Below are 18,360 nucleotides of genomic sequence, written 5' to 3'. Positions count from 1 at the left end.
TATATATATATATATATATATATATATTTCATCCTTAAACTTGGTACAATTTTGGTTTAAGTATAAAATTCACCTTTGTATGTGCAAGAAATGGTAAAAAGCATTTTGGCAGAGAAGTCCAGGATTATCTTATAACAGAACATAAGAAGAATTGCATTGACAATGCAAGCTAATGGCAAAGACTCTGGCTAGAAACAACGGCCAAATTTCCCTCAAATCACATGCTGCCATTTCTTTTTTTTTTAAATGGCACATTGGAATATTGTGATATTGGTGCACTACATTGAAATAAAAATGGATGGTCACAACCGGAACATCTTTGACTTGGGGGCTACACAACAGCAAAAAGTTCCAAGCCAGGAAGGTTTCTAAAAAGTCATTTGTTGAAAACTGTTCCTACCAATATTCAATAGGAAGAATTTGTTCCTAATTTCAGACTCTCTTTGACAAAACATCCTGCCCTCCAGGAAGTGGTATTCATTTGACAATATTACAAGGAGTTTCTAGTCAGCATCAGAAACATAGTGGGAAGAATTCTTGGCTAGAATAGCATCATTGTGGAGAGTTCTTTAGACAAGGTTGGTTAGTCTGAACGAAGACGTGCTTGCTGAGATCAAAAGTTCTCTAGAAAGATTTCTGATTAATTTTATAGACAAAAGTAACATTACTTGGAGATGAAAGAGACTCTCCAGGTCAAGCTGCCACTTCTCTGCTTTGGAAGGTTACAGTTCAGGCACTACAGACATGTGATAGAATGTCTCAGGAAAGAATTGTAAGATGCATTCTTCAAGCTAAGCCAAGCCAACTAGCAGGAGGCCTAGAGGTAGACCAAGAATGAGATGGTTGGATAATAATCGTAATCTCAACTGGTCCTACTTCTGACAGGACTCTACCAGGAATAGGGGACAGAAAAAGAAATGGATAGACAAAAGTAATGTTAACAAAATTCCAGACACACAAAGATATTACCTAACACCTGACATGCAGGAGTCAATATTCTGGCTGAGGTAAGTTTTGGCAGTGCCAAACCAGCTCAACCATTTGGATACAAAAATCATTTTGGCAATTAATGTTTTGATGCTAAGAAGATTTCTATATGGAAAACTGGTTGAACTTAGCATGCAGTACTAGGTTCATTAACAAAATATTTGCTAATTATATAAAGCGTTCTTATAGTAATTAGCAGTTCCATACTGAAAACAAAGTGAGCCAATATGTGTTGAGTGTCTTTCCTAGCCAGGGACAGAAGGACAAGACTCTTGACCAATTCCACTGCTCTCTGCACATGTAAACACCAAAATGAGCCAAAGAGGGGTCCCATACATGGCTGTTTAGCCTGCTAGAAATAATAAGCAAATCTCCTGCAAATCACACCATACATCTATAAAAAAAAAAGGGGGCAGAAGACGTGTGTATCCAGGATATCCAAAGACAAAATCATTTCTTACCATTATACAATATTTAATTTTTGCATTGGTTTCAGTTATTGAACAGTGGCCATGCTGGGGCACAACTTTCAAGGGTTTTTGGTTGATCCCATCAACTGTAGTCCCTATTTCAATTTGATAGTTATTTTATCGATCTCTTGTCCAACTGTTTGGTCATCACATGACATAAGCAACAACACCAGTTTGGCTTTGACCATTGGAACAGTCACTATCTGAAACAGTTTTGATCATAGTTCTGCTCAATTAAAGCTGACCCATGGCTAAACAACAACATAGCAGCCATGGCTGCCTCAAAACACATTCTGCCACATAAGGGAAGGTCATATTAAATAATACAGGAGAGTCAAAGAGTTGGCATAGCTTCAATGGTAATTGTGCTGGATCAGATCTATGACCTAGGGCTAAACAAGATGGGGAGGAGATTTTAGTTAAATAAAATAGAAAATATAGCTGTAATGTAATTGTTGTTGTTGTTAGTGTTGAATTATGATGAAGATGATGATGTAGTTGGTTTAAGTTTTCTTGTTAATGGTAATTACGATGATGATGGAGTTGTTCAGCTGCTGTAAATGTTGTTCATGTCATCATAGAAGTGGTGGAATTGTAGTTGTTGATTAACCCTGGCCTCACCCTGACCAAAGTAAATCCAATCGTGACCATCGCGTCTTTGTGTGTGTACCAATCAAAAACTACATTATGCAGTGGTATTCAAGAGGGAGATTTGGCTGCCATATTAGATAGATCCATTGTGGATGATTATGTGTTTGTAATTATTAATGTTATTAAAAATGATGATGCTTCATAAAAAAAAAAAAACGTTTCCAGTGCTGATGGATAACACCAAAGTGCTGGAGAAATGATTCTTGATGTAGAAAAAAGAAAGACACACCTGAGTATAGGAGGCTTCAGGTGTGTCTTTAATGTCTCTAAGTCACCTGACCAATCATGCCCACCATTCCTTTCATCTGCTTCAAATAAGTAATTGCAACTCCTTGTCACATACAAACATTCACATGCAGATATTTGCATATACATACGCAAATGGTCATCGACACACACAAATATACACACAAATTAATTTGGATAATACATATATTTGAAAATTCAGCAAATTATATATAATAACTTACACACACATACATATATATATATTGTTTTTTTAAAAGCATCGAATGTATGTATGTATATGCATATATATATATATATATATATATATATATATGCATACATATAAAATGAGACACAGTCACACAAAACTACTTTTAACATTATATAATTATATCATGTATATTATTTTATTTTTATGCTGGTTTCAGTCATTGGACTACAGCCATGTTAGGGCACTGCCTCGAAGGGTTCTTTTAGTCAATCACATTGACCCCAATACTTAATTCAGTCTGGAACTCAACTAATCAAACTGCTAAGTTAAGGGACACAAACAACACACTGGTTTGGTTTTTACCAGTGTAAATATGAACACAAACATAATACAGACATACACATGAGTGTATGGAAATAGATGGCAGGCTTCAAGACAGTTTCCACCAACCGCATTCCACTTAAAAGGTATTGGTTACTCCAAGGTGGCATACTATGGGGCTGAACCTAAAACCACATGATTGCCAAGCAAACTTCTTAACCACATAAGCATGCAGGCATACATATATATATAACTGGTAGGTTGTCAGTTGATCTGATCAACAAAACAGCCTGCTCATGAAATTAATGAGCAAGCGGTTGAGCACTTTGTGGACTGCTTGGGGAGATTCAGCCTGATGCAGAATGTGACAAGGCCAACCCGTTTGAATTACTGGTACAACTCAGGAGCAACAGGAAATAAAGTGTCTTGCTTAAGGACACAATGCACTGCTGGAAATCGAACTGATGACCACATGATCCTGAGCTGAATATGCCAACCACTAAACCAGGAACCTTTACTATAAATATATATATAAACACGTACACATGTTTCTATTAGGAGGGAGAAGGTTTATATATATATATATATATATATATATATATATATATTTTTTTTTTTTTTTTTTTTAATATATATTTTTTTTTTTCTTTTTAATTTATAACAAAACTGATAATAAAGATTAGAAACAATATCAACTCTGAAGTTCCAACAAGTTTTTAAAAAAAAATAGAAACCAGGAAAAAAATGAAAATGAAAAATAAGCGAAATCTTCATCCAACATTGATGGAATCCAACAAGTTTTGGGGCCAAGCATGCTCCCAGCCAAATAACAAGTTGAGAGAGAAAACAGGTTTGTCTTTTTAATTTTTTTGTTTTGTTTTCTCTTGAAATTTGTAACATTCTTCATTTTCTCCAACAAGGAGTTGTGTCCAATAAAATGCCCTCGTTATTTGTCTGAAGCAATATAACTCAAGTTACCCCCTGAAGTAGCATTTTCTAACATTTTCTCAATGTCGGATTCATTGAGACCCAATATTTCAGGAAGGATGTCACTCTTACAATCCTCTTGCTTCTCCTCGAATGCTATTTCCATGGGCAGTTGACCCTGAAAAGAGCCAAAACAAAGACACAGATTTAATTATCAACCAACACATTGGACATTTTGTACTCTAGCCTTTCAATCTACAGCTTATGAGAACACAGATTTTGTGGTAAGACAGTTTGACGTCTATTTCTAGCATACAAGGGATCTACGTAGTGGTTTCTCCTATTGCTTATTAGTTTAGTTATCCTCATTCTAGAAATAGCAACCAAATCTTTTTCAAATCACGGTAAATTTATAATTTCACACCAGACTCAATTTCAGTACTAAATAATTTTTTTCCCCGCATTATTTTTTGGGGGGTGCAATTGTCTTAGTTGACCTCTTATGCTGTCAGAAATGCATTTTTCTGCAGAAAACAGGGGAGCAGAGCCTAGGGCAGTCCTGTATATCTTGTCTCCAGATTTGTGCTGGAACTGATCCTTTACTGGCAATCTGGGAGGAGTGTATATAATTTTGCTGCTTCAATAAAAAATTTATGCAATTTTTTTTTGCTTTCCGTACAGAAAATAGATTCGATCACATGCCAAGGGGAGAAACTAGAAGTAGTTAATAGTTTCCACGACCAAGTCTGTAGTGGGAGTAGCAACTAGAGTAAGAATAGCCTGGGCAAAGTTCAGGGAGCTCCTACCTCTGCTGGCAACTAAGGGCCTCTCCTCAGGGTGAAAGGTAGACTGTATGATGCATGTGTGTGAACGGCAGTGAAACATGGGCCATGAATGCTGAGGACATGTGTAGGCTTGAAAGCTGGGTATACATCATGGACATGGCCCAAAAAGGCTGAAACATGTCTGTCATTCTCGGGAGTCATTGCTGTAATGATATTTCGTCTTGCTCTCATATATATTGTGTTTTTAACACAGAATGTCAATAAAAAGATTTTTTTTCTCAGACAAAAATCCACAGCATCATGCCTTTCAAATGGTTTATATACATTAGATATGATACACAGATACTTCAGGGGACTGGTGCCATAAAAAGAAAACTACAACCCTTATCAACCTGGCATTTGATCTCCTTCAAAGTTGTCCCCTTCTGAAGCCACACACTTTACATCCAGCATCGTTTCCATTGATGGAAGCATTCCTGGAAACCCTTTTTGGGGGTAGTGAGCAGTTGCCTTGAAGCATTCTCTTTCCTCATCTTGAAATCTTGTTCCTTTCAAGTGGGAACTGATTTTTGGAAAAAGGAAAGGGTTATAGCCATAGACCCACAATTCATCACCTGCTGTGACCCTTTTCAAACAGTTTCCATCTTCCTTGACACAATCAAGGAGACCCTGCACTGCTGAATCCCTATCTTCTTTTTGAGATGACCACTCTCTACACACTTTACTGCCAAGCACTGCTACAAACAATAAAAGTGAGTGAGAAGAACATTATAACAAATGCGCATGCACAACAGAGTCCAAGGTGCATCTGTGCCAAGTGACCATAGCAACAGTCCCTAATACTTTCTGACCAGTCCTTCTATACGTATAAAACCTCTTTAGGGATCTCTCTCTCTCTCTCTCTTTATCAAAGCATGCAAAATACCAGGGGAAAATTTCCTTTTTGATTAAATTAAAATTCAAATTCAAAAACTAACAACAAATAGATGAAATGATTATAAAATTAATAAAAAGGAACTGGCTGTGACTTACTTTTGTTCTGTCGATTTCTGGATCTGATTTCGAATGGTCCTGGTTTTCATCAATAAAATTATTAACTGCAGAAATAAAATAAAAATATAAATAATGCTAGTCATCACTGTCGACATCATCATCATCATCTTAATGTCCACTTTTCCATGCTTGCATGGGTTGGACAGAATTTGTTGAAATGAATTTTCTACAGCTGGATGCCCTTCCTGTCACCTGTTTCCCAGCAAGGTGTAATATTTCCCCATCACCAGATATGTTTTCATGAAAGATCAGAAACATTAGACATTGCTTGCCTGATGGTGACATCCATTTACAACTAAAGCATGAAGTCAAGACAAGGAGACAGTAACATACACACATACATACAACAGGCTTCTTTCAGTTTCCATCTACAAGGCTTTGGCCCAGGACTATAGTGGAAGATGCTTCCCCAATGTGCCATGCAGTAAGATTGAACCTGAAACCATGCAGTTGCATAGCAAACTTCTTACCACACCAAATTGAAAGAGTTTCCAAATCCACAGAGAATACAGGAGAGTCTACAATTCCTAATGATTGGTCACAGAACAATTTGAAAATACAAGGCACTTTTTTATATCATTTTCATTCTTGAAAAATGTTTTCCAAATTCAGAGAAATTAATAAATAAAAATAAAAATGTTTTTAAAGATGAGTTCAAAATTTGAGTACCAAATGCCACAGCTGATGTAGTGATTTTTTCAAGGACCCTTCAGAATCCATTCATTTATTTTTACATCTGTTTTCCAATTCATCATCATCATCGTTTAACATCTGTTTTCCATGGCATGGGTCGGATGCTTTGACAAGAGCTGGTAAGGCCCAGGGTTGCACCAGGTTCCGTTTGTCTGCTTTGGCATGGTTTCTATGGTCGAATGCCCTTCTTAACACCAACCTCTTTACAGAGTGTAGTGAGTGTTTGTTTGTTTTTTGTTTTTTTTTATGTGGCACCAGCACCAACAGGGTCACCAGTAACTTGCAAGACAAAATCCCTTCAGCTGAAGGGAGGGTGTATCCACTACCACTCATAGCTTTGGACTTTCATAGGGGGGAAAATACAATATAAACAAACACACACCTATATACACACACACACATACATATATGCACACACACACACACACACACACACACACACACATACATATATATATATATATATATATATATATATATATATATATATATATATATATATATATGTACATGCACACACATGTATGTAACTTCATTCAATGAGCTTTTTTTTCTGTTTCTGTCAATTAAATTCATTCACAAGGCTTTGGTCAACGGTAGTGAATCCTTGGCTAGCCACATCTTTGAAATAGGTTCCCTGCCTCTTTAATTGCCACTACTACAATGGTTCCCTGCTTCTCTGAACCAGTCAACCCTAACAGGAGACACACCTCCACATCCCATCCTGTACACTTCTCAAAATTCTTCCTTTCTGCCATTACAACACTCTAGAATATCTCTTGTTCATGTTTTTCCTGTAGACATCCCATTCATTCTGCACTTGCTCCAGTTCTTGGACTGTGGCCATGCTGTAGCACTACATTGAAGGGCTGTAGTTATTCACATCAACTCTGTGACTTACTTTTAAATCTGGCACTTAGCTGAACATACTCTATTTGTTGCACCACTAAGTTAAAAAAAAAAAAACATCAGTAAAGACACTGTTCTACCCAAGGAATGCCACTGTAAAGACAGGACACATGCATATTAGGCTTTTGCAGTTCCGATCTCCCAATTTCACACACAAGGCATTGGTCCACCTCAGGTTTTCATAACAGGCACCTGTCCAGGATGCCATGCAGTGGGACTAAATTTCAGAGCACATGATTGCCGAGTGAATTTCTTAACCACAAAGTCATGTTTAAACTGAACATCAATCGTATTGATCTCACCAATCTGGAAGAATTTATGAAGATCCTGAGTATTGGTCGTGCCATCTTTGACCAACTGAGTGAGTCATAACTACTTCACTTCTTCTACCTGTAATTATTTTCTGTAAAACGTACCAAACATTCAGTGTTTGGTATCTATTTAACATCTTCAACCACCCTCTTCTTCCTCTTCCAATGAAAGGTAACCGTGTGTATCATCAAGGCCCCTGTCTCTGTCATACTTCAACCTCTCATCACCTCCCTCAATAAAGACACTCCACACATTGGAGGGGTCTGATCTTGTGAGTTACTTCGTGACCCCACCCATGCTGGTGCCACATAGGAAGTACCCAGTTCACACTCTGTAAAGTGGGTGGCATTAGTGAAGGGTGTCTAACCATGCGGGTATTGGAGTCTGATGAGTCTTCTGGCTCCCAAGTTCCTGTTGAACTGTACAACCCATGCCTAAACAGAAAACCGATGTTGGAGGAGGAGGGTGCGGTCGGCTAACAACTTGTCTTGTGATAAGATTTCTTACTTATCATCACGTTAAGATAAACCACAGGTGATGCTAAAGTCAGGCAAATGCAGAGGTAAAAACGACAATAGTGGAGGTTATGGAAATTCAAATATTTGTTTCGCGGCTTCTCTTGACCAATTATATTCAAATGAAATCTCCACATACCGAGTACAGGTGTAGCTGTGTGGTAAGAAGCTTGCTTCCCAACCACATGGTTCCGGGTTCAGTCCCACTGTGTGGCACCTTAGGCAAATGTTTTTTACAACAGCTCTGGACCAACTAAAGCCATGTGAGTGGATTTGGTAGACAGAAACTGAAAGAAGTCTGTCATATGCACATGTGTGTGTGTGTGTGCCTGTGTTTATCCGCCATCTTTGCTTGACAACCAACGTTGGTGTGTTTACATCCCTGTAACTTAGCAGTTCAGTAAAATAAGTCCCAGGCTTCAGTCTGATGTAACCAAGTCTCTCCTCATTCCAAAACAAATTTCAATTTTCGGAAATCAGATCCTGTCTCCTGAATTGATTCACCAAATTACTGGAACTTATTTTAATGATAAAAGACAAAGCTTACACCTGGCAGAATTTGAACCCTAAACACAGAGGAACAAATCGAAATTAGATTAATATTATCCTCCATTCAAAGTTACCAATTCTACCAATTGTGTATTAATAATAATAATCCTTTCTACATTAGGCAAAAGGTTGAAATTTTTTTTTTTTTTTTTTGTGGTAGATGCAGTTGGGGTGGGGGTAGTCAATTACATCAATCCCAGTGCTCAGCTGGTACTTATTTTATGACCCCAAAAGGACAAAAGGCAAAATTGACTTTGGAAGAATTTGAACTCTGAACATAAAGACATGAAATGCCACACTAAGCATTTTGTCCCCCATGCTAATGGTCTTGTGACTTAAACATCTTTAGTAATAATAATAATAATAATGAGGTCACTGCATACAGAGGTCAGGTACACTTCTCTCAGGAGTTTATCCAAAAAAATTAAACTCTCAAAAGATCCAATATATTGAACTAACATCAGTTGAGTGATCAAACCTTAGATTGAAAAAAATGTTTACTTAAATTTGTAATGTTTAATCTTATTTGAGGTTAGTCAACTCTGATAATATATGGTCTCCAGGGAAAAAAAGTTGCTAGAAATAATAATAAAGGGATTCCAAGAAGTGGAATTTAACTTGCAATTGATGGGTTTCCATTGATTAAGAACAACAAATTTATTCCTTCCACAGAAAAATATCATTGCTGACAACATTAATCCATTTAATATTCAGATTATCTTTGCCAAATGTAAAGCTTATTTATTCACATTCTTCAACATTAGTCATGCATTATCTGATAGCTTTGAGATTTTGACGATATCATTGTTTATTTTTACAATGATATTTATTTCTTTATTGCCCACGGGGGCTAAACATAAAGGGGACAAACCAGGACAGACAAAGGGATTAAGTCAATTACATCGACCCAGTGTTTAACTGGTACTTATTTAATCGACCTCCAAAAAGATGAAAGGCGAAGTTGACCTCGGTGGAATTTGAACTGAGAACATAATAGCAGATGAAATACTACTAAGCATTTCGCCCCGCGTGCTAATGATTGTGCCAGCTCGACACCCTTATTTTAACAATGATTTTGTTGTGTAAGTGTGAAAGGCTGCACTTGGCCAGTTTGAAAATAAAACTGGTAAAATATTTGGGATGGATGTGGCCTGTTCAAATGCTAAAAAGTTACTGACATCAAACTACAATGTACCCATCACCTGTCTTTGAAACTATGGCTTGTAATCACATTAGTTTCTCTTCCTCTGACCTTACTAAATGCATACAATACCCACCTCAATCAAATTAACGAGCTTATTTTTCCCCTTCATCATTTTGCCCCACTTTTCACCTGAGTCTAACATATGCAAAACTATTTTATTTTGTCTCCTTAAAAACAGCCTTTGCAAAGATTTTCTTCAATCACCAAGCCCTAAGTTGTTAACATGCAAGAATTCTAACTGATTCCATTGCTGCCTGCCTCAAAATATGAAAAGATAAAGTGGTAGATGGTATAAAGAGGAAGATGAAAAGGTTACTTGTAAATGTGTATATTTGCAGAAATATCCAACCCACACAACTTTCCAAAAATACTGATGTAATGCATAGAAAAACAAAAAAAAATATATAATGTCAGATTATTTACTTCAACCTCTGAAGAGTGATAGGGTTCACATTAATATAAAGGGGTCAATCTCTTCTTTGCATGCAAAACTTAATGAAATAACAACAAACAATTATAATGGCACAAGGCCAGCAATTTCAAGAGAGGAGGAGTAACTCAATTACATCAACCCCAGTGTACAACTGGTACTTGCTTTATCGACCCCCAAAAGAAGGAAAAGCAAAGTCAATCTTGGTGGAATTTGAACTCAGAATATAAAGACAGATAAAAGGCTGCTTAGCATCTTACCTGGCAGCTAATGATCCTGCCAGCTTCCCACCTTACTTTTCATGATAATAATAATCGTAATAAAAATAATAAAGTCAAACATAATTACAAGGCCAAAAGTTTGAGGGGAGTGGTATTAGTCAATTATAATGACACCAGTATGTGACAGGTACTTATTGTATCAACAAAGCTGATCTTGGCAGGATTTGAACCCAGAATGTAAAGAGCCATAACTAAATATCACAAGGCATTTTATCTGACACTCTACCGATTCTGCTAATTCACCAATAAACTAAATGTCTAGCATATTCTCTTTCTTTTCCTTCGTCACTATCTACAATTAGTTTCAGCTCAAAAGCTGCAGCTATGCTGGGGCACTGCCAAAACTAAAGTCTGTCTTAAAAATAATTACCAGTATGAGATCGCATGTGGCACCGCAAGTCTTGTAAAAACCAAAACCTCTGGGCACAGAATGAGCAATAAACTTTTCTGCTTAAATAATCAGTCTTTCGGTTAGCATCAACATTGGCAGACATTTTACATCTTTGAGAAACGATGTGGTCCATTTTGTTGCAAAAATACTCGATATTATCAATGTTTATTTTGGCGGCAACAACTTGCCATTGTGTATTGTGCTGTTGTTCTATGTGCGCCAAACATGTGGCTCTTTCGTCAAAGGAACTGTCACAGAGGTAGCACATAAACGGTGAATCCACTTCATGGTCTTTTCGATGTTTTATTAACAAGGAGTGGTTGATTTCTGCACTTTCTTCTAATTTGATGATCGGCAGTTTTGCAGTGGTTGGTGACCAATGGTGATTGTCTGGAAGCATTTCTTCATCATTTTCGTCTTTGACCAGGTCTTCATCATCCATTCCTTGTTTGTCAATTTCATAGCTGATGCTTCTAACATTTAGACCACCATCGAAATCTTCTCCGTTATTCTGAAATCATAAAAGTAAATGAAAAAATATGAGAATGAAACAAAAATGCTAACACCATTAAGAACGGTAAACTGTCTAAACATACCTTGACATTTCTCTTCATGTTTTTTTCAATGGTTTTTATGGTGTGAATTATTACTATTATTGTTATTATTATTATTATCATTACCACCACAACAACTACTATCATGTAGAACAACCTTTTTAAGGCACAGACATGACTATGGTGTCAGGGCTCAATCTCACCATGTGGTACCTTGGGCAAGTGTTTTCTACTATAGCTCTGAACTAACCAAAGACCTGTGAGTAGATTTGGTAGACGGAAACTGAAAGAAGCCTGATGTAAATGTACCCCGTCAACAATGTGCAAGATAAGAGACCCTTTACTTGAAAGAAAGGTGAGGGTTAGTGACAGGAAGGGCATCCAACTGTAAAATAATGCTTCAATAAATATTCTCTGACCCATAAAAGAAATCTGGGGACAAAAGACAGATAAGTGGACTTTTGAAGAGAGTGGACTTTGATTCACAACAGATATCATTCCATAAAACTAGAATTGGTGAGGGTGGTGAGGTGGCAGAACCATTAGCATTCCATCCGTCTTTACATTCTGAGTTCAAATTCAGTCAAAGTCAACTCTGCCCTTCATCCTTTCGCAGTCAATAAAATAAGTACCAGTTGTGTACTGGGGTCAACGCAATCAACTAACCCCTCTCCCAAAAGTTTCAGGCATTGCACCACAATTTGACACCAAGATCTACAGAAATATATCTTTGGATAGAACTGATGGTTCCTTGAATAAAATGGTTTGTTATGTTTAGTTAAGATCTTTGAAGCTTCCTAGTTAAAACCCCACCAAAACCAACTTCTTTCATTCTTGTGAGATAAATAAAATAAATACCAGATTATTCCCATTAGACCAAATCTATTAGTCTTGGGGGCACCATCGAAAACCATTATCTACAAAAATTACAAAACCATCATTTCCCTATTTTCTGGGAAAGTTCTGGCTTTGTGATTCTTTGTTAATGATAAAGGTTTATCTGCTACTTTATTTCCATTGCTCCAGTATGGCTAACCTAAAAAACCTTACAATGATCTTATCTTTTTACCAAAACGCTAAAGATAAAAAGTAGACATGGCTGTTACCTGCGATGTTGAGTGAAACGTCTCATTGTAACTGTTCACTCTATTATCATTATTATTATTATCATTATTATTCAGCAGATCGGTCGAAGGGGAAGACAGGTTCAGTATTTTCTCATCGGGATCATACCCGACATTCTCAGGTATTGGATCGTTAGGATGGCGTTCATGATAATGGCGACGAAGATTTTCTGTGGAGAATAAAAGAAACAGATTCCAGTTCAGTGGTTGAATACAATTTTAAAACAACAGAAAATGGATAAATTAATTAATTAGAATAATAACAAAACCAATAACTGAGGTTTCAGATGCATTTAATACACATGTTTCAAGTGGTTATGTAACAAATTGTTATGCTGACCCTCTTTCTTCAGTCATCACAAGCTTTTTAACAACTGGAGATAATTGAATCTGTGTAACAACTTGTTCATAACCACTCTAAATATCATATGAAATGTATTTGAAATATCAGTAATAAAGTTAGAGATTATTTTAGTATCCTACAATTTACACCAATGACAATATGGCCAAACCCTGCTTGGATAATACAGTCATAACACAGTTATATGGGTATAGGAGTGAAATGTTGATCTGATTACCGAGTTGAACATATCTGGTAAAGTATGAGCAATGGATTCAAAACCAAATCGCTATTATTAGCCATGAGACCACTGTCATTTCACGAGATTGGTCAATTATCCAACCAATCAATGTCAAGCCAACACATGATTCAGCTTTCTAGAACTTTCTCATTAAGCCCAATATATAGGTAGTATTTGGCAACAACTCCAGACTGTCTCCTTTCTAGTGGTAGATGGAAACTGAAAGAAGCCTTTCATGTGTTAATGTATGTATGTGCGAGTGTCTCCCTTCTTGTCTTGATGTCATGTGATGATTGTAAATGAGCATCACCGTCGCACAAGCAGTGTTGTTCATTTCCAGTCTTCCATGAAAAATATCTCTGGCCATAGAAGAAACAGGTGAGGGTTGGTGATAGGAAGGGCGTTCAACCACAGAAAAATCTGCATCAATAAAATTCTGTCAAACCATGCAAGCATGGGAAAGTAGACATTAAAAAATGATGATGATGATGATGAAAACAAGGACGATGTAAAACTAAGCCTCCCACCAAAAAAAAATGGCTTATAACAAACCTTTTGTGGCAAATGAACTAAAGACACAACGATGACATTTATGGGGACGGTCCATTGACTGACGAGCAGCAGGATCAAGCATGTTAACACCATGTTTTCTGGTTAGATGGCGCTCTCTGTTGGATTTTGTGGAAAATATAACATGGCATTTAGGACATTCAAATGGCTTCTCCCCTGCAAAGAAATAGCATATTTTTGATATATTAGTTCTTGACTGCAAATTTATGGGGAAGGCATGCTGATAGCCAAGTGAATCTAAAATGAGACAATTGGGCACTGCTGTTCAGTCGCAGAGGATTAGGCATGGCTGACTCAACATTCAGCCCGTTTTGGTGACAGTATTTTTTTGGCACTGCAGGCAAACACATGCAGAAATATACACAACAAGAGTGAGGAAGAAAGAGACATGGCTATTAATTAATTGACTACAAATAACATGAACTCTTCCTACACATAAAGCTGAACAGACTAACAAACAGAGAGAACAAGAGAAACATTCAAACGTCCTCATGTCAAATAAGTCAGGGAAGCCAGGTAAACGATGCCAAAACATGCCCTGCTCTTCTGGATCAGCTTGTTACTTGACTCATATGCCTTTTATTGGCTCTAGGGAGTAAAGTGAACAAAATTAATCCCAGAAGTATTTAAACTCAAAACTTGGAGGTTTGAAACTTAATGCTTCAAACCCTTTATCCCAGCCATACCGTTTCTAATGTTGCTTTCAAATTTTGGCACAAGGCCAGCAATGTCAGGGAAGGCAGAGAAAGTCAATCAACCCCAGTGTACAATTAGCACTTACTTTATTAACCCCCAAAAGGATGGAAAGCAAAGTCAATCTTGGTAGAATAATTTGAGGTGAGGACATAAAGACAGACAGAATGCCACTGAGCCATTTTGCCCAGTTCTGCCAGTTTGCCGCTTTCCTTAAAAAGGTCGTTTCTAATGTTGCAAACACTGGTGAAAACAATATTATCATTAAACTCAAGAGTATAACATGGAATCTTTACAAAGGAGGCAGAATATGGTTGGAATCAACTTCAGTACATTCCTGATGCAATTTTTCTTTTCATTTTTTTAAAAATCAAAATCAGAAGAATGAAATCCAAAACCTTGCAGAGAACCAATAAGAGGGTCAGAAAGAGAGCTGAAGAAATAAAAAATCGTCCTTCGCTGACATTCCACCAAATATCTTGACCAATTTGTCATTAGTAAATTTCATAAAATCATTGCCTCATTAAGTTCTGTCAGCAGGACCAATTAAGACAAGACAGGCAAGAATGAAAATTTTAATTACCAGTATGGGTTAAAATGTGGCGCTTCAGTGAACTAGCCCAAGGAAAATTACGTGGGCAGTAGGGACACTTAAGTTTGTGAGGGGAATCTGCATAAGAATTACGTTTCTTTTTGAGGGACTTTTGCTTGGATTGGTCCGTTTCTTGGGAAATAGTCCCCTTAGTTTCATCGAGACTAGTGGAATTGCATTCTTCAAGAATCTGAAATTAAAGAACATATATTTGTTATTGAAATCCCTCAAAAAGAAAATAGGTAACTCTATTAACAAACAAATCAAAATAAATATTATTTATTATTTTTTTATATCTTGTTACACTTTCAATGTTGATAGAATTCTGTACCATTAAGTCATCCAATGTTTTTCGTACAGCTCTACATTTCCTTGCAACTCAGTCACTATTTCTAATCAAAGCTAACCACAATTCATTTTTATTTATCAACTTTAATCAATTATCTTTAGTCTTTAGTCTAGAAGCACTGAAACAAGCCATGTATGACTTTTTTCTCTTCAACTAACAGCTTCAAAAATAAAAATCAAAAAACCGTAGGGAACAATTCAGCAGATTCTTTGGTTTTCCTCAGCCACATAAAAAGCACTGGAACTGATGCCATGTAAAGAGCACCCAGTATACTCTGAAATTGGTTGGCATTAAGAAGGGCATCCATCTGTAGACACCATGCCAAAGCAGATTATGGGATGTGGTGTGGCTCCTGACTTTGACAGCTTCTGTCAAACTGTCCAATCCATGCCAGCATGCAAAATAGACATTAGATGATGATGAAAATTAAAGACTGACAATTTTGTAGTTTAGGAGTTCAAGTATTTTCTTTCTTCCATTTGAAAAGGGGAATCTTTCCCCGAAATATTATAGACTCATTAAACAACCGATACAAAGTACTACAATATCCTTTCTCTTTTAGTGTTTTCTTTCATTGACATCACTTTACATAATTTGCTGAACTCAAAGATTTTTGAAACTATTTATTTCCATTGCTCATGCATAATATTTTACGTCCTGTTTGGGATCTTCATCTCTGTTCTTTGTCATTCCAGTAACCACTCAATTCTACAATATTGAACAGACAAAACTAAACAAGAAACACATGAAGACAAAGCAAACATACATTGTCCTCATTTTCTTCTGGGTCTTGTGGTTCTCTTTTGATTTTCTTAACAAAATCAGAATCATATTCATCTGGGCTCGGTATATCTTCATGGCCATTAGCATGGCTAAGAGTGATGTCTTCTTCTGCAGGGTTCATGTATTCCTTGAATGTGTTTGCACCTGCTGTGCTAAGAATCTGTTTCACAGATGCTAGATCACCATTATCTGAATCTTGGAATGAGAAACAGTAATTAAATAAATTATTTCAGTATTTCAATCAATGTTAAATTTGTTGGGAGCTTTTTGTTTTGTTTTGTTTTTTTTAAGTTATTTTATGTTTTCTTGAAGAAAAATTAATTGAAACAAAAACAGTTTATATCAACATAAATAGCAAAAGGGTTAAAGGCAAGTGGTGCTAATTGGAGATCTTTGGGCAATAAAACAGAATGGTCACAGTTACAACTCCTTGGATCATGAGTCATCTCAATCAAGAATGATCAAGAGTTAAAAAAAACTACAGCACTTGTCTACAGAAATTATTATTTTTTATATCACTCAAATGGGGAGTTAGCAGAAATGTTAGGGACATCAGAAAAAATACCTTGTACCATTTGTTCAAGCTCTTTACATTCTGAGTTCAAAACCTGCCAAGGTCAACTTTACCATTCATCCCTCCAAGGACAAAAACATAAAATACTAGTCTAGTATTGAATTATCCCCACTCTCAAAATTTCCAGCCTTGTGCCAAAGTCAGAAACCATTCTGTGAGTAGATGCACGAAGCAGTGACAAAAGCTATATAAACTTCACACCAATTCAAATATGGTATCTGGTGCTGAAGAGAAAAAAACCACTCTCAAATGCATGCATTCATCAGGCCAGTAGAGGGTATTTTATGGTGCTTTAACATCCTTTTGCCTAGAGCAAAAGTTATTTCTTCTCCACAACAAAGTATAGTGTAAAGTCTTTACAGGTTCAAATACATCTCAAGCATAACAGCTATCATTTTTTTTGTATCTTTTACTTGTTTCAGTCATTAGACTGCGACCATGCTGGGGCAACAACTTGAAGAATTTTTTAGTTGAATGAATCAACTCCAGGGCTTATTTTTTTCTTTTTTTTTAAGTCTAGTGTTTATGTTATAGATCTTTTTGTTGAACTGCTAAGTCAAAGAAATGTAAACACACCAACACCAGTTGTCAAGCTGTGGTGGGGGACAAACAAAAAGACACACACACACACACACACACACACACACACAAATATATATATATGTGGCAATATACTACACTTTATCGTATGTATATATATATATATATATATATATACACGATGGGCCTCTTTCAGTTTCTGTCTACCAAATCCACTTACAAGGCTTTGGTCGGCCTGAGGCTATAATAGAAGACACTTGCCCAAGGTGCCACGCCATGGGACTGAACCCAGAACCATGTGGTTGGGAAGCAAGCTTCTTACCACACAGCCATACCTGCACCTAGATGTGAACTGATCTTAAAACTGTATCGTTATAACAGCACTTCCTCTATTACTGAACAATCAAGGACCAAAGCTGAGGCAAAGAATTCTTACCAAAAGCCACAGGTGATGAAATTCTATTTGATTCTTGTAAGACATATTCTTGAGGACTTTTCTTTAACAAATGCTCTTGCTGCTGGACAGATGGCAATGTCATGCTGTTGTGAGTTTGGTTCACGTGCCACTGTTGATCAAGGTTGCACTTAGCACGCAGTGAACTCGGTTCGGTCGATTTCAAAGTCTGAAAGGAGACAGAATTTATTTGGTTTTTATCCATGGATTTTACATTAAATCTCATTGTTATGGCTCAGCTAACTTATCTCATAAAATGGTAAAGGTAAACAATTTTCTTTCCAAAGCAATCTGCTATTTTAACGTGTGTGTGGTGTGTGTGTGTGTGTGTGTGTGTGTGTCTCAGTGGTTAGAGTAATGAACCAAAGAAAGTAAGTGATCAGGTTTCAATTCCCAAACCAGGTGCAGCACTGTATCCTTCAGCAAGGCACTTCATTTCATGTTCAACTCAGCTGAAAATGAGTACCAACTGAGTACTAGTGTAATTTTCTCTCTCTCTCTCTCTCTCTCTCTCTCTCCCTTCCTCACTCTCTCTCTTCCTCTCTTTCTATCCCTGCCCCCTCTCTCCCTTGTTCTCTCTCTATCTCTTCCCCCCCCTCTCTCTCTCTCTCTCTCTTCTTTCTCTCTCC

General features: G+C 36.9%; 1 protein-coding gene across 2 annotated transcripts; it reads right to left on the bottom strand.

Annotated features, from left to right (window-relative positions):
* Positions 1 to 302: 302 nt before the first annotated feature.
* LOC106879617 (ras-responsive element-binding protein 1-like) lies at positions 303 to 17,951 on the bottom strand. Of its 2 annotated transcripts, XM_014929273.2 has the most exons (8): positions 17,714 to 17,951; positions 16,147 to 16,358; positions 15,023 to 15,221; positions 13,729 to 13,902; positions 12,578 to 12,765; positions 10,897 to 11,428; positions 5,613 to 5,677; positions 303 to 3,973 (listed from the first exon to the last, which is right to left on the bottom strand). In XM_014929273.2, exons 1-8 carry the CDS (start codon positions 17,934 to 17,936, stop codon positions 3,815 to 3,817), a joined length of 1,752 nt encoding a protein of 583 aa, XP_014784759.2. In that variant the 5' UTR covers positions 17,937 to 17,951; the 3' UTR covers positions 303 to 3,814. The 2 variants fall into 2 exon arrangements, with proteins under 2 accessions (XP_014784759.2, XP_014784760.2); XM_014929274.2 differs by lacking the exon at positions 13,729 to 13,902.
* Between the last annotated feature and the right edge of the window lie 409 nt (positions 17,952 to 18,360).

This window comes from Octopus bimaculoides, chromosome 6 (genome assembly GCF_001194135.2).
Source record: "Octopus bimaculoides isolate UCB-OBI-ISO-001 chromosome 6, ASM119413v2, whole genome shotgun sequence".
Taxonomy (NCBI): Eukaryota; Metazoa; Mollusca; class Cephalopoda; order Octopoda; family Octopodidae; genus Octopus; species Octopus bimaculoides.
Note: the sequence above shows the minus strand (reverse complement) of the source record. Positions and strands in the feature narration are given on the sequence as shown.